General features: G+C 32.3%; 3 protein-coding genes across 5 annotated transcripts; 1 reads left to right on the forward strand and 2 right to left on the reverse strand.

The window, feature by feature from the left end:
* Window positions 1–494: 494 nt before the first annotated feature.
* LOC108486705 (ribulose-phosphate 3-epimerase, chloroplastic) lies at window positions 495–5,533 on the reverse strand. Of its 2 annotated transcripts, XM_017790896.2 has the most exons (10): window positions 5,239–5,532; window positions 4,187–4,301; window positions 3,627–3,767; window positions 3,435–3,548; window positions 2,579–2,657; window positions 2,119–2,228; window positions 1,980–2,036; window positions 1,184–1,253; window positions 987–1,097; window positions 495–718 (listed from the first exon to the last, which is right to left on the reverse strand). In XM_017790896.2, exons 1-9 carry the CDS (start codon window positions 5,346–5,348, stop codon window positions 1,048–1,050), a joined length of 846 nt encoding a protein of 281 aa, XP_017646385.1. In that variant the 5' UTR covers window positions 5,349–5,532; the 3' UTR covers window positions 495–718; window positions 987–1,047. The 2 variants fall into 2 exon arrangements, with proteins under 2 accessions (XP_017646385.1, XP_017646386.1); XM_017790897.2 differs by lacking the exon at window positions 987–1,097 and having other exon boundaries at window positions 5,239–5,533.
* A 5,460-nt stretch (window positions 5,534–10,993) lies between these two features.
* On the forward strand, window positions 10,994–14,487 carry LOC108486437 (galactoside 2-alpha-L-fucosyltransferase-like). Of its 2 annotated transcripts, none has more exons than XM_017790491.2 (2): window positions 10,994–11,673; window positions 12,966–14,487. In XM_017790491.2, the coding sequence occupies exons 1-2, from the start codon at window positions 11,379–11,381 to the stop codon at window positions 14,420–14,422; spliced, it is 1,752 nt and encodes a 583-aa protein (XP_017645980.1). In that variant the 5' UTR covers window positions 10,994–11,378; the 3' UTR covers window positions 14,423–14,487. The 2 variants fall into 2 exon arrangements, with proteins under 2 accessions (XP_017645980.1, XP_017645979.1); XM_017790490.2 differs by having other exon boundaries at window positions 10,995–11,673; window positions 12,960–14,487.
* A 634-nt stretch (window positions 14,488–15,121) lies between these two features.
* LOC108484317 (uncharacterized) lies at window positions 15,122–18,245 on the reverse strand. Its single transcript, XM_017788056.2, has 5 exons — window positions 18,085–18,245; window positions 16,373–16,517; window positions 16,163–16,272; window positions 15,538–15,680; window positions 15,122–15,448 (listed from the first exon to the last, which is right to left on the reverse strand). Exons 2-5 carry the CDS (start codon window positions 16,506–16,508, stop codon window positions 15,406–15,408), a joined length of 432 nt encoding a protein of 143 aa, XP_017643545.1. The 5' UTR covers window positions 16,509–16,517; window positions 18,085–18,245; the 3' UTR covers window positions 15,122–15,405.
* Window positions 18,246–20,889: the final 2,644 nt, after the last annotated feature.

A 20,889-nucleotide genomic window follows, 5' to 3' on the forward strand; every position in this document is an offset into this window, starting at 1 on the left:
TTTTAACACACATTTATATTCTAAATTTTTATTTTCACATGTATACGTTTGTGATAAGATTTCTAATAATTTAAAACATATCTAAAAATTAAAATAAATTAGAAAAATATGTATATGAACAACCTCAAAAATAAAATACATATTAGATTAATAATCCTTTAATAAAATTAAACATACAAAAATCATAAAATCATAAAAAATTATGACAATGGAATTGAATGTTAAAAAAAAAAATACTCATATTTCTTTTGACGACGGAATTGAAAGAAATACCTTGTATTTTAAAATGACATGAGCAATTTAATTATCTTGTTTTAAAAAAGAAAATTGAATTTTGATCTGTTTTCCACGTGGGATTCAAGTTTGACATCATTTGTTTTAGGGAGTTAGTACTGACACATATTAGGTATGAACATAGTTTGCTTCGACAGGGTTGAGGCCCTCAACAAATACAAAAAGACTTGGTGTAACATTCAAAGTTTGCTTAGGCAAGATTTTGATGACCAAAAACAAACATGAATGCTTTGCTTTATTTAACTCGAACATGTAATTCAATACAAAGTGCTTGAGATGTATATATGAATTATCAAATACAACAAAAAAGACAAGTTACACCAAATATTTCCAAACTAACAATCTTGTCACACCCTGCATCCACGATTCAGCAGCAGATAGTATCCATGATTTGCTTCTTATACGACCATGACATGCGTATTATCTGCAAACAACAAAAAGTATGCTCGTAGGTTATGTTATTTTGACTCTTCATTTTTACGAGTCCAATGCATATCCAGAAATAGGTATGAAGACTCCGAAGACCCACCAAATACATTGAAAAAAAAAAAAGAACTAAACATACTGGTGCCAGGCACATGCTCATATCCAACAGTCACACCCGAGTCAACTGACGCATGTTCTAACCATGCTTTAACACTTCTTAATATATAATCAAAGCAAAATTCTATGAAGTTAAGAGGGTATCATACATGGAAATGTAAATACAGATATCCCACATTAGAGCCAAGCAGATGTTTTGGCAGTCATAAATCAAACAGCTACTGCTTCTGGCCTTTTACTGGTTTTGATTCCTCTAATAGCTGTTGAATTGTCCAAGCCACAAAACAATGGGTAAAATCCATTTCATTAAATGCAAAAAAAATAATAAACAATTCCATGTCCATACCTTCCGCGTAGTCTTTGGCTCCAAACACAGCTGAACCAGCAACTAATGCATTAGCTCCAGCCTCAATTACCTGCCAGCAACAAATAACATTTCAATTTTATCACCGGAGCATGTCTTGGAGATCAAACTCCAGCCACCAAGAACTCCACCTCGATACAGGTCAACAAATATATTGAACTTTGGTGCTGACTTAAGCATCAGAACCTGCCCCAAAAACCAAACTTGGGTACCCTCTTAACCCGTTTCACTTCTTCAGGACCTCAGGCCACCAAGACCTCTACCTCGACAGCAAAAGGCATCAATTATTATCATGACTGATATGATTAACGTATCTCGTATTTAATAGATATCATAGGAAAATAGCAGGACGTCCAGTTTATATTTTTCCACTTCTTTCCACTCAACCTACATTTTGAACCATCCTGGCAGGAATTCTTAGGTTTAAATGCAAAATATCTTTGACCACTGCAAAAGCTTCATTCAGACACCACTTGCTGTTGAGCCGTCAATGGTAAAGCAACATTAGGCCTATCTCTCAACAAATGATAACTCATAGAATCTACGTCACATGTTACATATAAAGCTATGTTACTCCCAACTATTTAATTTTTAGAAACAAATTTACCCATGTTTGATGTATATTCAATCTTCAAATACACTGAAAACCAAGAAAAAATAGAAAATATCTGTGTTGCACACATGGTTGTTTCGACACCCACACCCAAATCTGAGTAACATAGGCATAGAGTGTATAGACATGTCTAAAAGGAAAAACCACAGGACTCTAATGGGGTACCTTATATGCATTTTTAGGACCAACTCCACCATCCACTTCAATCCATGGGTTTACTCCCTGCACGGGAAATATAAAACAAAAATGTCACCTGATTTTAAAGCATAAATAGGAAAATGATACAGAGAGAAGTAATATAAACCTTCTCTGCACACATTCTTCTCAAGTCCGAGATTTTCTTCACTTGACTCTCAATAAAGCTCTGCCCACCAAAGCCAGGGTTGACCGACATAATCAAGACTAGATCAACCACTGTCCAAATGCAAATCAGATGTTATCATGTAAACTTCCTTCTATTTAGTCATATGAATTCTAACATCTGTATTCTACAAGTTATGACAATGTAGTGAAGGATCTCTTATCCTTCTTAAAAAAATTGAGTGCACCGTGTCGGACACTTATCCATGTCTGGCACTAATGCTTATGTCCATGTAACATAGCTCTCAAGAGTTTTCCTTTTGGATATATCCCTTATTCCAAGTTATGAATAAGCAATGCCCAGTTTAGATCCACCACTTGGCATGTAGGAATCTTCCTTTGACAAGAAGAAAAGAAAATGGAAAAGGAAATAGAATATTTAAATAAATAAATAAAACCCTCACCATCTAGTACATATTCTATTGTAGTAAGTGGGGTTGCCGGATTTAGGACTACTCCAGCTTTAGCACCCAGACCTTTTATCTATACAACAAGAAAAGTTTTGAGAAAAATTAAAAGAAAACTAAAGGCAATTGAATAGTAAAGGAATCATTGCATGAAAATAAGCCAATGCAGGCAAACAGCAAAAGCAAGCTAAGACAACAATATTAAGCATATGATTTCCAGACAATTGGAAATAAAAAATAAAAAATAAAAACTAGAACCCGTAACAGACAACTTTCAGGCATCCTGACATGGAGTTTTTACAAAGCAATGATGCACGGTTTGAGGTAGGAGTGAGGCTAGAAAACTTAACACTTAAAAAGCTGCAACAGCAGAAATAGGGTGCAAAAACTAGAATAGAAGTTACGCAAATGTCCCAATCAAGCATCAATGCGTAGTTATTTTGTCATGCGATAGAAAATAGTTAAGACTAATAAGTTCAAAATAAAAACTAGCTTGAAAGGATGAATTCTACGGAATTGTACATGCTCCTAAGAATTTTGAACATTCCATCTCCGTCAGCATATCATGTGGTTCAACCTAAAGTAGGCAACCTGTAGTGATAACCTGAAATAAATTCCAATGACAACTTCAAAGTGGAACCATGCATGAGAAAACAAGGCTTGCGTCTCTGGTTTATATGGCCTTGTTGTTAAAAAATGCAGTTAACTGTGGGCATCTCTTGATATGAAAATACAGGTTAATCAACAGTAGGCTTTAATAAGCTGTTGTAATGAGACCAAGAAACTGCTAGTGGCAACCCAATTTTTATCATGGAAAATAAACAAGGCAGGCTCAGAAAAAGAAAAATCTTACTTGATTAAGCGTCCGATGCAAATGGATGGTTGAAGATTGTTCACAGTGAACACTGACTATATCTGCTCCAGCCTTGATGAAATCTGGAACTCGTTGCTCAGGTTCCACAATCATCTGCAGACATCCATGTGACATTAGCAAATATTTAATACAGGCTAATTAATGATAAGGCATGAAAGAAAAGAAGCAGACCAAATGCACATCCAGCGGAAGATCCGTCACAGGTCGTAAAGCATCAACCACAAGAGGCCCAATTGTAATGTTTGGAACAAATCGGCCATCCATTACATCAACATGGATCCAATCACAGCCTGCAACTTCTACTGCTTTCACCTAGAAAATTGTGGAAGTCAAACTTTGGAAAGAAGCTCCAACTTGAGCTAAAAATATCATCGAGGTAAACAATACAAGAGCAGCTAAAAAAGCTGACATGTTGCTACTGATATTGGTTTAAAGTCAAATACCAGAAGAATAATGCAGATTATAGTCCATTGTCTGTGTTATGGAAATTATTGAACATTTGACAGCAATAATTTACAAGAAAATCGGAAAGAAATTTCATAGTACAAGAAATAAAAAGAGAAATAAATGACAAGGTTGACTTTGAGATCTCAAATTCAAGTTTTTCCTGTGTTAACCATGTAGAGGCTAGTTGGTTTGAGTTCAGTTAGTTCAATGCTCGTAATGATTCATTCTGATGGTAACTAATGATATAATTGTAAGTTGTAACTTCAAAAAAAAGAATAACAAACCTGCTCCCCCAACTTTGCGAAATTAGCAGAGAGAATAGATGGAGAAACAATGATATCGCTTTTTGAGAATTTATCAACTCGAGATGTTGCCTTCACTACCGTAGAAATTCTCCTTCTAAAGGTTTCAGAGAAAAGGTAATATTAAAATATTGTATGAGACTTGGAAGAACAAACTCAAATCCAATAGTTGGAAATGTGAGGGAGAATAGGAAAACATAAAGTTCCTCAAAATCATGCGAAAGTGAATTGGAATTAATGAAAACTGAACTTTGTCAGTTAATTGACATTTTTCATAAGCATTAGTGTCCCTGTGAACCAATAGTTGCATTCTAAATCCTAAAACAAGATCAATAAAAAGGCGTTACAATGTTACCGGTGCACTTCCTACCATAGAAGACAAATTTTTAGGGATGAGAAAACGATTTGCAATCTTTAAATCTTATGAAAAGTAAAGAATTTCAGCACGGCAAGGAAAAAACTAATGACATAATTGAAGTTTTAACCATTTGGTACAAACTTTAATGGTCTTTGCTACAAATATCATGTGAATGCAAGACCTTCACCTGTGTTTCAATCCGGAAAGAATAGAGGGAAACATATTAAAACATTGTAATTTGAGAATGCAATGTCAAAATGCATAACTTGTACTGATGGTCACTATCCAAAATCACAAGCCTAACTTTGAAATTAGCATAAATATGCAAACATAAGGCGAAAATCCGAAAATAAATCCACAATTATGCTCCTAAGCAAGCACCAGACATACAAAATAAGTTTCACCAAGTTGCATATTCAGATTTCTTATATCGAACATTAAGAAACTAATAATTTAACTATAAATAAAACCCCGAAAGCTTTTTTAATTCAATTGAGTTTAGCTACCTTATATTCTTGAGGTGTTCTTCACTTTCCACTGGAATTTCTAAACTGGGTTTTATTGCCAACATCCATAAATTTGCTTCTTCACCATTTTTTTTTTTACAAAGTCTAATAAGAATGAACCAAAAAGAAAGGCAACCCAGAACAAGAACTCAAGAAAGAAAAAAGAATACCTTGTGAAAGAAAGTGTCTTGGGTTGAGAAACATGGGTTCTTAGAACCCCAAGTCCCCCTCCAAAGCCATTAATCTGAGTTGATGAACACAATGAAGAAGCAGCTGACATCTTTCACTTATCTTTTTTTTTTTTTCCTAGTTGCCTATCTTTTGATCTCTAGTTTTCTAATCTACAAAGGAGGTGGGGGGGGGGGGGGATTTGAAGGTTAGGTAGTGAGAGCTTTTATTTGCTTGTTCAAAAATCTCACCACCAACAAGGCAGGCAGCAAAGACTTGGAGCCCCATAGAATAAATAGTCGAGAAAAAAAAGAAAGAAAAAATCTGGGGAAAATTTAGGAATGGATTCATGTAATGAGGACACGTGTGAAGCTGATTGTGTGCTTATCCTCAACGGTTGGTTGGCGTTCTATATTGCTGATGTAAGGGAAAGAGTTAAGTTATGGGGAATTGGGTCAGCCTCTCAATTTCGTTTGCAATTCCAACTAGTGGGATGGGGCACTTAAGTTGGTAAAATATTTAGCAGGAGTTTATTGTATTTTGTTGTATTTATTCAACATATAAATAAATTTATCGGTCTGTCACATCATGACATTTTTTTTATCATGATATGATCAGGTTGTCATGTCACAATGCGATCCTGAGTATTAAACGTTGCGACGAAGTCTACTTAGTATGTTGTGTCACGACATTAACATGATGTTTTGGAATTTTTACAATTTGGTCTTGTTTTGGATCTGAGCTTAAAAAAAAGCTTTTATAAGCTCGTATAAGACTTGAAATTAATATCATACTATATTATATGCATGATTTACCTATATTTAAATGTATAGTTACGTTGGATTGAATATGATTGCTCTGGTAACGAATGTGATACCTTATGACTCGGACCTGGCAACCGAGTCGAGAATTGGGATGTTATATTTAGCGGTATCAGAGTTATAAGTTTACCCTATTCTCGGACTAAATCGATATTAGAATTGAGTCTAGAGGTACATGTTAAAGTCGAGTCATGAGGTTGGTTAACCTTCTAATTAGGGATCAAAATCACTATTACTCCTAAATTAGTTCAATTTTACCTCTCGACCTCAACTTTACCAAATTCGGCAAATTAGTTCGATTTATCTCTCGATCTCACCAAACAAACTCAAGATTATCAAATTGATGCCCGATAAGATCTCCTCTTGGCCTCACTTATCTTAATTTTCTCTTAAGGTTATCAATCATAATTTTTAAGTTTATTCAATTTAGTCCATTTTTTGCAATTTAGTCCTTGAACCCAAAAATCAATTACTCATCACTTCCATCAACCAACCACTTGGAATTTAGCTACTCATGCTTTTATTTGAACTCATTAACAATAAGAAATCAAATAAAAACTCCATTAACTTAACTTAAAAGAAAAGTGATAAAGACTCAAGCTCTTTTGCAAAAGCTCGAGGAACATAACAATAACAGCAAAGAAGGTAAATAAAAACACTCAAGATAAGATTTTTAACATAAGAAATATAAAAAAATTGATTGATATTATACTAATGATTAAAGTGCAACTACAAGGAAGTTTGAAGGGCTTTAACAAGTAAATAAATCCTAACTATAGTAATAACCAACTTAACTACTAGCTAAGGAACTAAGAAAAAAAAAACCAGAAAATGAACAATGAAAATAAACCCTAAGCTATGGATTGGAGAAGAAGAACTACATCCTAAAAGATGAAGAGAAAATGTAAAACTAGCTAATGTGAAGTCTTTTTTTCTTAGCCAATTTTGACCTTTTTAGCAGTTTTTCTAACCCAACATTTATGCCCAAAATGCCCCTTAACGTCTGTTTTTTTATTGGTGTTGGAGTTGGATAAGGTTTGCCTCTGTGGTCATTTTTTGTCTTTTTACATTAGGGACATCGCGATATCCACGTTAGTCTTGACTTGGGGGAATCCTTGGGAGTTGAGTATCGCGATACCACTATAGTTAGCCTCGATCCTCTTCAATTCAACACTGTCAGGAGTATCACGACTTTCAAGTTTCAATATCGCGATACCCTCTTCTAGATGATATTTTCGTTCACATTTGGGCATCTGATGACTCCTTACAACACTCAATTAACCATTATATTCCCTATAGCACATTTGCCCATTTCAGGTCTCAAACGTGGCATAAAACACATTATTTTACTTAATAAGACAGAGAATGAAAACTAAGTAAAAACACGAAAAAAAACATATAATTTGCTTGAAAACACGCTCGTTAAAACTAATGAAAAGCCTAATTTAAGATAAAAAATTATGACAGATAAAATGAATGATAAAATAATGAAAGAAACTTGAGGAGAGATAAACTCACATGCCAAAACCACAAAATGAGTATGATAAGAGAATGAAGGAAACTTGAGGTGAGTTGGCCATTATTTGACCATAATGTAACAAGTCACTAATACTAGTAATCATATAGCAATTTTCTAGTTTTCCTTCTAGGGTCCTTTAGATTTCACCACCCCATGATGAGATGAGATCTTAAAGGGCATTTTTTTAAATTGAGATTTTGTATTGTTTAGATACAATGAGTTTGAAAAATTAAAAAGCACTAATGATCAAATTTTTGGATGAATATTCAAGCTCAGAAATATAACCCAATAATAAAGGTAAAATCAAAAAATTATTTTTGGGAGTTCGGAATTAAATTATATATAATTTTAAAGTTAAAAGGTAATTTGATCATTATATTTACTTATATCTTTATAATTTTTAAGGTTAAATTATATCATTTGAGAGGAGGTACAATTTGACCACTTAATCATTTTATCAAAAAATAAGGAGCGATATTTTTCCATTTTAAGCCAACCCCCTTGTTGTTGCCCCTACTCTCAACTGAAAGCTATTTTGACACTTTTACTCTTTATTTATATTTTAATTTCTAGTAAAAACTTAAACATAATAAAGACATTTTTAAAATATATTTTAAAAACACATTTTATATTAATTTTATTTGGTAAATAAAATATTATAAAATATTTATTACATAATAAATCTATAAAAATTATTTTTACATAATAAATATATATTTATTACAAAATTGATATAAATTAATAAGATAAATAGGTGGCAACTATAGTAAAAACTTTTAAAATGAGAACCGTGAGAATCGAATGATATTAATCACTAGATCAAAATAAATGGTTCTAAACATTAGATTTTGTATTTATTTTACCTTATTAAAATAAAACCAATAATACCCAATATTTTCTCACCATGTAATTGAAGTTTTAGGGTGAAAAATTTGGGCAATCTTTATTTTCAAATTTAAATTCAATTTTTTAAGAAAAAAATTGGAAGGAAAGCAAGAGATTGGGTTTTTATAAGATTAATCAATTTGGGTATTAGGTATTTGTTTTTCTTGATTAAAAAATTTAGGATTTTTTTCTTGGCTAATTAAAGTACTCAAAGAATTTCAAGCATAAAATTTAAAACTTACCTCACTTTTCTTGTGATGTGCTTGAAATCAATCAAGGTAAAAATTCTCAAAATTTTTAAAATAGAATGGTCGACCAAAAATTTCAATTAAGAAAAACAAATATCTAATACTCAAATTGATTAATCCCTAATCCCTAGCTTTCCATTCCAATTTGTTTGCTCCAAAAAATGAATTTAGATCTAAAACCGTATTACTTTAATTACACTAGGAAAATAAGAATAAAAAAGAGAGGAAAGATTGAATATTGTATGTTTTATTTTAATAAGTACAAAATTTAAAACTTAGAATAATTTATTTTGATCTCATTTTAAAAGGTTCTCACTATAATTGTGGCCAAATAAATATTACAAAAAGAGATTAAATAAGACCAGACCTATAGGCTGATTTTAAAATATTTAAGGAAATAGGTCGATTTGGAAGGAAAACGCGTTCAGCTGTGTGAACTTTTCATGCACGTGTTAGGAAAACTCGCCTAGCTAGACGTGCTTTCCCTTTAAGTTGCAATTTTTGACTTTTTTAATACAATTAATTTCTTTGATTAGATGGTTAAATGTTGATGATTTTATTTTTGAGTCATAGGTTTGATTCTTCTCCCACTCATGTTTATATTTTTTATTTCATGTTGTTTTAAGCTTCTTCTTCTTTTTTTAATGAATGTTTTTTAACTTATTAGCTTCATTAATTAAATGGTTAAATAATAATAATTTCATCCTTGAGACCTAAGTTCAATTCTCATTTTCTAAACACATTTGTAATTTTTATTTCATTTTGTTTCAAGTTTGTCTCAATTATGAAATTATTATTATTTAATCATTTAACTAAGAAAGCTAAAAAGAAGTTTAAAATAACATGAAATAAAAAATATAAATGTGAAAAATAAAACCACTAACATTTAACCATCCAATTAAAATTAATTAAATTAAAAAAGTAAAAAATTGTACCTTAAAAGGGAAAGCTCATTCAACTAGGCGAGCTTTCCTGACACGTGTATGGAAAGCTCGCCCAGCTGGACGCACTTTCCAAAAAACTCACCCAGCTAGACGAACTTTCCCTCAAAATCGACTTATTTCCCTAAATAATATTAAAACCGACCTAAAGACCTAAATAAATTTCAAAATCGGCCTATAGACCTTATTTAGCCACAAAAAAGTAAAATAATTTAATTAATAAAATTATTATATTTAAATAAATATATTTTAATTATTTATTAATTTCATTTCAAAAAAACTAAAATTTTCATTGTCTAAACATTAAAAATTTCATAATTAGACTGATGGTCGAACCAATAAGCCATCAGTTTGCTGGTCTAATTGATCTAACCATTTTGACCGATCCATCCGTTTTGATTAAACAAATCATTAAAAATTCATAAAAAATAAATAAATGTATATATATTAAAATTTTGGTTCAAACGATTTTTTCCGAGATCAACTAATCTATATCAATTCTTAAGTTAATTAATTTAATAACCCTTCCGGACCAATTTTCGATTCGATGGACGAATTCAATCCAATTCAAGTAATGTTAATACATCATTATTGCTGATTTGAATTTAAGAAACATACATCAGTGTTCGTTTTAATCCTATAACTGCTTACCAAATCTCATTATTTCAATAATTAATCTCACAACTTACCTTCAAAAAAATTAATTAATCTTACTGTTTTCAATTTTACGAAGTCAGTCTCAGGCTTCCTTTGGATGAGCAGTTAGCTCCATTTCAATGTATTTGAACCACTTTTTTAGTTCAATTTCACTGATGAGGTGTTTGGATAATACCTCTGGTTGCCCAGTGGACTGATTCTCACTATGCTGCACCTTCTGTCACTGATGGTTTTTGCTGCAGTGCGCTCAATGCAGCCCTTTTTTTTTCTAATTTTACCCATGGCTCTTTTTTTTTTAACATTTTCTTTCCCTTTTAATGTCTAAAGTTTAAAAGCCTAAGCAATTTATCTCTAGATTTGGTTGGATAAATACTTATATTATATAATAAATTAATAAATATTATAATTTATAGAATAATAAGTAAATAATAATTGAGGTGTTTTAATGTTATAACTATCATTTAAATAAATACAAATATGATAATTTATAAGATAATAAATAAAATATCAAAAATACATTTTAATATTTTATTAAATGAAATTATAAATTCACATATTTTAATAATTTTATAAAAATAAAATAATTTAAAATATTTTTAATATATATCCATTCTAATACGATATCATCAAAATTATTTTTATTATCACTTTCCTATTATCGCTACTTTTGAATCCAAATACATAACCTATACTATTCATCTAAACTGCTGCTTTTGAATCCAAACAGGTAGTAACCACCCATCTAAACTAAGACTCAGTCATCCAAAGAGAGTATCTAAATAGGATGATCACGATGAGGATGATGATGATGGATGACAGAGGATAGATCCATTGCCGCAAATTAATTAAAAAATTAACGTGCCAGTCAGTCACCGACAGATTTAGGTGAAAAAAAGAAGACCACCTTGACAATTGCATGTGACACCACTGCACGTTTATTGCCATTCTTGTCTCAAAGTCTCAATTCCTATACCCTTCTATCGCACCCGATCCTAAACCCTGCCCAACTCCCCTCTTCAACTTTGCTGCTTCCCACTCTTCTTCTGCTTTCTATTACTTTGGGCTGATAATATGAAGCGGTTAAGGAGAAACCCAGATGAGAGTGACCCGGAAACCAACCCGGATCCTGATGGAGAAGGCTCTTTTTCGAAAGATCAACACGAAAGGAAATGTGGGTTGAGTTCAATGAAGATGATGGGTTTCTTTGTGGTGGCTTTAATGGTTGTTTCAGTTGTTTTCTCGATATCTATAGTGCTTCAAGACCCACCAAGTGATGGGGTTTTGGAATCTGGTAAAAATGTTAGATTTCTTGATGTTATGGAATCTAGTAAGGAAGAGCAAGTTCTTGAAGTCCAACCCCAGAAAGGTAACTCCAATTCTGTTTTCTATTTCTTTGATTTAAGAAACTATCAACTTCTTTTCTTTTCTTTTTTTTTGGGGGGGGTTATTTCTTCTGAATGAAACCCCAGAAATTAAGTTCATCTGTTATGTTTGTTTTAACATTTAGGACCCTGGAAAGTTTGAATTTTAGTGTTTCTGAATCATTTTTACTGAGTCAATGTGGGAATGTTGCTATGGATTAGTTGTTAACTTTCTCGTCTAAGTGACTAGAATGGTAAGCTAATTGAACTGATTGACGGTAAAAGTAACATCGCAAACCATTTTTACTATCAGAAACTAGTCTATGTACACGACATTTTAAGAGTATAAATGGATGAAATGAACCATTTGCTCTTTGATCTAACATAAAGGGACTAATTTGCCTATTTCTTGAATAAAGGGGCAAAATGCAATCTGACCCCTCGTACAGCGTCTCCATGGTACTTTTTACCAACTTGCTTGAAGGTGCTGAATCTCATTATTTGATGATATTGGACCTGTGCAACTATTGTTGAGGAGGCTGAAATTATAGATCCAATGTAAACTGATGCTTTAAACATGGATCATGTCTTTTGTATGCCTTGTAGGTCTACTTTACTGTTATTACCACATTGTGTTTTCCATCGCAAAGCAATGTTACCAATCACAAGTTCCTCTCTATATCAGTTTCTCTCACACAAAGTTGCTGATTGTTGTGTGTTTAATTTGAGTTTTAGCGAAATTAGTTAAGTTTGCTTGAACATCTGTTATTTCCATGCTTTTTAGCTATTGATTCTTTATATTTATGCTTGAATCTGTTGTTAGATCCCATTGTTGTTGTTCAGAATGTTCCATGTTTCAGTGCACATTTCAAGGTTCGAGTCAAAACTTGATAATAAAATGGTACTATGCTCTTTTGCCTCTTTATCCACGAAAGTAGTAGTAGGGTTCAAACCTTGGTTCTCTCAACTTACTTACTTTCTTGACCCAACCAGTTTCTCTCCCCCACAGGTCTTTTGATTGTCTTAGACAGCACGGTATCGATTGTCTAGATTATAGTTCTCGATCCATATACGTAAAATCTACTACTTTGTTTTGTAGTTTGTGCTCGCATCAAAAGTTATCCCAAAGTTGCTGGTTTTTTAGTTAATTTTTGGCATGAGAATAGATGCATTGGCATTGCTTCCACATGAACCATGGTCCTTGGTTCTCACCTATTTCTTTAGTTTGATTATGGTCAATTCCTGTTTTCTTAATTGAATTCAGATTGATCTTTGTTTTCCTCCTTTTAAGTTGTAGGTCCAGTTGATGATGATGCCCCGTCTATTGAGGTGCGAAAAGATAAACTGCTCGGTGGACTTCTTGCAGCTGGATTTGATGAAGCATCTTGTGTCAGTAGGTACCAGTCGGTCTTATACCGCAAAGAATCGCAGCATAAACCTTCACCTTATCTAATCTTGAGGTTACGGAGTTATGAAGCTCTCCATAAACGATGTGGGCCATATACAGAATCATATAACAAAACCTTGGAAAAGCTCAAGACCGGGCATCACCTTGAATCTACAGATTGTAATTATTTAGTATGGATTTCCTTTAGCGGATTAGGAAATAGGATACTGACCCTAGCCTCAGCATTTCTCTATGCTCTCCTTACAAATCGTGTTCTACTTGTTGACCCTGGAACTGATATGGTTGATCTTTTTTGCGAACCATTTCCGGAGGTCTCCTGGTTTCTCCCTCTGGATTTCCCCCTTAAAAATCAATTTGGCAGCTTTGATCAGAAATCTCCTCATTGTTATGGAAGAATGCTGAAGAACAGCTCTTTTGCTAATTCAAGCAAATCGATATTGGCACCTTTTGTATATCTCCATCTGGTTCATGATTACGATGATCAGGATAAGCTTTTTTTCTGCGATGAAGACCAAACTTCTCTCCGGGAAGTACCGTGGTTGATCATGAAAACAGATAACTACTTTGTCCCATCGCTCTTCTTGATCCCGACTTTTGAGCAGGAACTGAGTAATCTCTTCCCGAGAAAAGAAGCAGTTTTGCACTTATTGGGTCGGTATATCTTCCACCCCACGAATCCGGTTTGGGGACTCATAACCCGATACTATCAAGCTTATTTAGCTAAAGCAGATGAAAGGATAGGCATCCAGATCAGGGTCTTTGACACTGGGACCGGTCCATTCCAACATGTTTTGGATCAGATCATTGCTTGTACCTTGAAGGAGAATCTACTGCCGGATATCAGCATGGAAAAGCCAATAATCAATCAATCTCAGAAGTCTAAAGCTGTGCTGGTTACATCTTTGAGTGGAGGTTACTTTGAGAGATTAAGGGACATGTACTGGGAACATCCAACTGTGACAGGGGAGGTCATCGGTTTTTACCAACCGAGCCACGAAGAGTATCAGCAAACAGAGAAGCAGTTTCACAATAGGAAAGCATGGGCCGAAATGTATTTATTGAGCTTGACAGATGTGCTGATCACAAGCTCATGGTCAACTTTCGGTTATGTTGCTCAAAGCCTTGGAGGATTGAAGCCGTGGATTCTATACAAGCCGGAGAATCGGACGGCCCCAGATCCACCTTGTGGTAGAGTAATGTCAATGGAGCCATGTTTCCATGCCCCACCCTTTTATGACTGTAAAGCCAAAAGAGGCATTGACACAGGTGCAGTTGTTCCTCATGTAAGACACTGTGAGGACATGAGTTGGGGTCTTAAGCTTGTTGACAATGAGAGTGAGTTATAAGCATAGTTTCCTTATTGTAGAAAGTAAAATATTAAATCAAATATCCCTTAACTTTTCACTCTGTATTTTTTTTTATTTTTTATTTTTGCTTTTAGATTCGTTAATCATATTCATTCACTGGTTCGAGGGATGACTGCTAATTTTTTTTTTAAATAATAAATCGGGTTTACTGCCTCAGCTTGGGTAAAGGAGAAAAAAAATTCGGAAATTGTCGGATTGGATTGTTTAACATTGGGTAAATATATGTTTTGCCTCAATTTTCAAATTTCAATTTGATACTTAAATTCTTTTTTAGTCTTATTAACTACTTATATTTGCCTAACATTTATTTAGTACTAATTTGATTAAAATAATCAAGTTCAAGTAGTTAATTAAGCATCAAATTATCACCAAAAAATATTTTTAGCTTTCAAAATTTCACCCCATGAGACACCTATAGAATTATTCTTTTTGCTTCACTTTTTGGGACTTCCTGGGGAAAAAAGTTTGAATCATAAAAATATAAAATTAGATTCAAAATATAAAATTAAATACTTGAATTTACATTGTATCATTTTGATCAATATTAAAAATCAAATTAGTTAGATATATGATCTTCGATTTAATCAGTTGATTGGATATATTTTTATAGGCTACCAACTTTTGCCAAAAATCATGCAAATAATTGCCAACTAAAAGACACGAGCTATGTTCAACGCATTTTAATACCCATATATAAACATTGTTTCTGCCTTTATTTCTCGAATCATCTTCCACCAAAAACACCATAACTAAGACTTTGAAATGTGAAAACATGTAAAATATCTTGGCATCAAACATCCAAGATCAACTTACAGGCCATTTTTCAACAAGAAGAAGCATTATCCCAGTTGCAAATCCGAAGAATAATCATTGGATAATATTTCAAACTGAACATACTTCATGTCTGCATTAATATAGAACATAAAACTCATCTTCACTGCCTGACTGTATCTTGGCTCGCTTCAATTCTTCCTCCCTTCACAGAGGATGATATGGTATCCATGTCTGCAACATTAAGTGCGAAAAAACCGAATAACAGTCAAGAGTTTGAAAATTTTTAAGTATGAAGCTGAATAGATGATGAAAATACATACGTAGATTTGAAAGGTGCACTGGTAGCTCCAATGACTGTGTTAAAGGCAACTTCCTGAAACGGACCAGCCATCTTACCCCGCGGAAACCATCCTAAATCTCCACCTTTCTTCCCTGAAGGGCATTCAGAATATTCTTGAGCTACCTGGAAAAAGATATGGCACATTTTTGATGATCACCAGAAATGAGTATTTAGATCAAATGAACCTCAATGATTTGTAGCAAGGATGACAAAGTTCCAAGTAAAAGTACATAACAGCATGAACACATTTAATTGATACTACAAATCCTTGACAATATGCAATCATATAAGCACATACATATGGACTTTTGTAGGCTCACTTGGTAAATATCCCAAAGTTCTATCAGAAAATCAACTTCAAAGACTTTATCATGCGTGTGTGCCATGTATGCCTGCATGCTCAGGCTAGAGAATGATATTAAAAAAAAAAATAGCACAACCTACAAACCCTTTTTCACTGATTTTCAATCAGTGATTTTCATGTGATTAGTTGATAAGATACTATGCTACTAATAACCACTTCCGATATTTAACTGTATTCCTGATAAGATGATCAGTTTTCTACCTAAGTATCTTCGAAAATTCCGAAATCCAAATATGTTCACCTTTGCAAATTCAGCTGGTGGGACCTTATCACCGTTGCTAAGCCAACCATCTTGCAGTTTCTTGTATGCTTCATTGATCTTCCCTTGCTTCTCACACAAGATGTGCCTTGCTGCACAATCAAAAGAAAATAAAGAACAAGAATTGTGTAAAAGATATGAAATGGAATAAAGTAACAATGCTTCTACAAAAAGGGTAACAGCAAAAGAGACCTTTAACGTAAGTGCAGGTGCCAAGGCCATCTCCCTTCCCAGCTTTCCCTTTACCCTTTGAAGCACTTTCATCGCTTCCACCTCCAGCTTGTTTGCCCTTTCCCTTTGCTTCCTTTGATTTTGAGTCCTTCCCCATCACTGAAACCTAATTATAAAAGTAAAAATTAGTGTAATTATTTGAGGGATCATGAACCACAAATAAAAAATCATAAGACTGAAAAAGCATTCAGCGCCAAGGAAGAAGTGACTTTCTTCAGTTCTCACTATGTTACTCCAACTTTTCATTTTCCAGAAGTAATTGTGTTAAACACACACATTCAACACTTACTAGGAAATGAGTAGTACCAATGTCCAACACTTAGACCTGAGTCCAAGCAAAATAAATTTCTTGTGTTTGCTTCTTGATTATTTTTCTACTCACCATTTTTGGACAAAAGGATTTTCTGTACTAAATTTGGCTTGTTTCTCTAGCAATTTTTAATATTACAAACAACCCCAATACAAAAGCTTTTAAAAGTTACAAGGGACTATAATTCTATCTTCCTCTTTTGTAAAGCTGTTGGTAATAAATTACATAAATTATATAATCAATGCCATTGAATAAGAAGATCAATTTTTTGGCGAAGACGTGGAAATATTAATTCCATGAAATCAAATTGGCTAGGGTCTTCATAGATCTAACCATGTACAGTTATGTTATTTTTAATACTTAATGGCATTGATATATAATAAATATATGGAAGTATGAGCTTGGAAAAACTTTTGAATTGAAAAAAATAACTTTAGGGTGAGTGATAGTAACCCATATGAGTACGGTTCGACACACAAATGATCATTTATTCTAAAAGTTTTTAGATATATTGATCCTACCCTGATATCTATGTTCGAATATAAGTCAAATACACATATCGAACCAAAAGAAAATGAGTTCAAAAAACATGGTCCCGAAGAGGGAGATTGGGAGAAAAGGATAATTGTCTCCTATAATTTATCCCAAACAATAAGTTCCTATATCTTCACCCACTGTTTTCAGAACCAGCCTGGACTGGCTGATCGGACCGGGAATTGGTCCAGGTACCAGTATGGAATAAAGGGTTGGACGTGTTGATCACAAACCAGTAAAAGCCAGTTGAACCAGTTTTCTCTTTTTCTTAAATTTTATGTTTTTTCTGTTAATTTATTCAATTGAACCGGACAAACCAGTTGGACGGGAACCGGTGATCTGACCAGTTCGACCACCAGTCCAGTTCTTAAAACCTTGTCTACACCTATAATATTACTTCTTTTCTCCATCGGGAAAAAACCATATGATTTTATACACTTCATTTCCAGCAAAACTCATCCAATATAAGCAATCCTAGTTATTGCAGTTAACTTCCTAATTCACTCTTACGAAACCAAAACTTTAGGGTACCCAATAATTCCAATTTCATCAACAATTTATTTACTTTTACCCTAACTCACTAACCTAATTCAATTCATCACAAGAGCAATTATATCAATATCAAAATTAAACAGTATGCAAACACTTTTGTCAAAGTAAATACTAACAACACAAAAAACCCGCAAATTACCCAAAAAACATCTGAAGATAGAGGAAAAGGAGAGAAATTAACAAAGGCGAAAGTTTTTATTGAAGAAGAATGAATTAAAAATAAGAAGAAACTGAAAAGAGATAAAAGAGAGGGATGTGGGTGTTGGATATATTTTACCTTGCGTGGACTTTGAACACTATCAAAGAATCTAAGAGCACAAAAACACAAGATGATGCTTCAGATTAGTGTCTGCGCACTCAGGCTTTCATAAAGCCAGAAGGTATATGAGTTCTTTTAAGGAATTTGAGGTTGAGCCATTGGTTTTCTACGTAAATGACGTTATTACCCTATTCAAATTTGGGCCTATGCCCAATAGGGAATTGGAAGTTCGGTTCAATTCCTTACCATTCCCACCATTTTCTTATCTCCGTGGTATTCGGAGTACAGAGCCTGTTTTATATGCGTGCACATGTTATAACTAGTAAATCAAAATTCGTGATTATTATTAGCAAATTTTTTTCATAGAGGTTAACTTATTAAATAAGATTCATTTAATCTATTTGAATTAGTACGATTCATGAAAAATATGAAAAAGTTTATCTATTTAGAACTAGTTTGGCAATGTTTTTGAAAAGTGCTGTGAAAAAGTACTTTTGAGAATTACTTTTGAAAAAGCTTTTAAAAAGTTTGGTTTAAAATTTGAGTGTTTAGTATTACTGTTAAAAAGTACTTTTGAGAAATAAAATGTCCATTTTAGACATGTTATTATAAAGTAACAAATATGTATTTAAATAATATTTAAATAGTTAATATTATTATATTTTAGTAAGAATATAAAAAATTATTATAACTTCTTGTTAATATTTTAATATATAAAATATAAATTTTAAATATTTTAAGCAATAAATATCAATTATTTATAAAATTTAATTAGAATATATAAACTATATTTTAAATATTTAAATATAACTATTAAATATTTGTAATTAGTATTTTAAAAATTATTTTTTATTTTTAATTAATGATTTTAACACATTTGTAATTAAGTGCCAAGAAAAAAAAGAGAAAGTACTATGTTATTGGAGGGGTGAAAAAGTAATTAAACATTAAAAGTGCTTTTGGGAGAGGAAAAGCTAAAAATTTTAGCTTCTCCTTTTCAGAAGTGCTTTTCAAAAGTACTTCTGAAAAGCTAAAAATTTCAACCAAAGCGGCTTGTTTTGCACAGCTTTTCTTCCAGAAATGCTTTTGGAGCCAGAAGTGCTTTTGAAAAACAATGCAGAACTGGCCCTTAAAGTTTTGGTGGCTAAGTAAAACATTTCAGTAATTAATATAGATATTAAGAGATAAAAATGTATAGAGTTTCAATTCTTTAAATCTCTTTGTAGATAGACACAAATCCCAACTGTTAATGTAACTCAATCTGTATGTTGGATTTGGAGGAGCTAAACTATAATTAGAAGCATTCCCCCTCATTTGTAATTACTCATAAAAATTGAATATGATTAAGAACATTTACTCAAACACTTTATGTGCGTTGCTTTCTTGTGGTATATTTATGTTCATTCGTCGCTTTTTTTGTCTTTGAGTTGCTTTTACTTTATTTTTGGTGCCTTCGGATAATTTTGTTGAGAATTTTTACTTTTTGAGGGTTAGGCTGATTTAGGTGAATTTAAACCTAAAAAATTGTTTAAGGTCACACATATTGCAAGGCTAAAGTTTTAGCCTTGTGACAGTGGCATGGCTCATGAACAAGTCTACAAGTCACAATGTGGAAAAGTAAGCACAGCGGACTCTTGCGAACGAGATGTACCAATGAGCAAAACAATTTAAATTAGGCAACGTTTGAACCCAAGAAAAATATTCCGAGGGGCGAAACTACCCGATAGAGAGACTAGTTAGGATAAAGATGTATAGAGTTTAAGTCTATTAGGACTCTCATTTTGTAGATAGATGCAAATCTTAATTGTCGATGTAACTTAATCTATACCATTGAATTTGAGGGAGCTCAACTATAAATAAATGTCTTTCTTCTCATTTGTAATCATTTAGCTATAATTCATCGTAGTAATTGAATAACTATTGAGAGCATTTACTTAAACACATTGTGTGCATTGCTTTCTTGTGACATTTTTCTGTTCTTTAGTTGCTATTTTGTCTTTGAGTTGCTTTTGCTTTATTTTTTGTACCTTGAGAGAATTTTTATCTAGAATTCACACTTTGTGAAAGTTAGGTTGACTTAGGCAGATTTAAACGTAAGAATTGTCTAACGCTATACGAATTGTGAGATTTAAGTCCAATGACACATGCTTCTATGGATAAATTAGTTAATGTTTGAATATGTATGTATTTTTAAAAAAATAAAATTTAGTCATTATATTTTAATTTTGAGATATTGAGTTTTTATATTTTTTATTATTTTAAATTTTGATTCTTTGTCTAATTTTGTAATTATAAAAATATAAAATATCATTTTAGTCCTCAATGTTTACAATTTTTGTCACTTTGATCATTATTTTTAAAATTACATAAATAATTTTAAAAATAAAATTATTATATTTTCAGTGAAATATCTGAAAATTTAAAAACTATATATTTTAAAAATCATTTAAAATTTCAAAACATTATAAAATAAAAATTCAAAAATTATGTTCTTTACTTCTTGAATAGAAATTTTTTTCTAAAGTTTGAGCTATTCGTTCATTTAGTATTAAATCAATTTTAATATAATTTTCAAATTAAATTTGAGACTATAAAGTGAACTATACAAGACATAATTCTATAACAAGAGCAATGTAGTAAAATTTACTTTTAAGTAATATTACATTTAAATCAACTAAACATTTAAATATTATATTTCAATCAAATGAATCAAATAAGGTAATATTATATTTCACCCATAATATTACATTTTCCTAATCTTATCCTACATTCAACTTTTTGATTTAAAAGTTAAAAATTAATTGTTTAATGTTAGTTTTACTA

Source organism: Gossypium arboreum, chromosome 7, assembly GCF_025698485.1.
Source record: "Gossypium arboreum isolate Shixiya-1 chromosome 7, ASM2569848v2, whole genome shotgun sequence".
NCBI lineage: Eukaryota > Viridiplantae > Streptophyta > Magnoliopsida > Malvales > Malvaceae > Gossypium > Gossypium arboreum.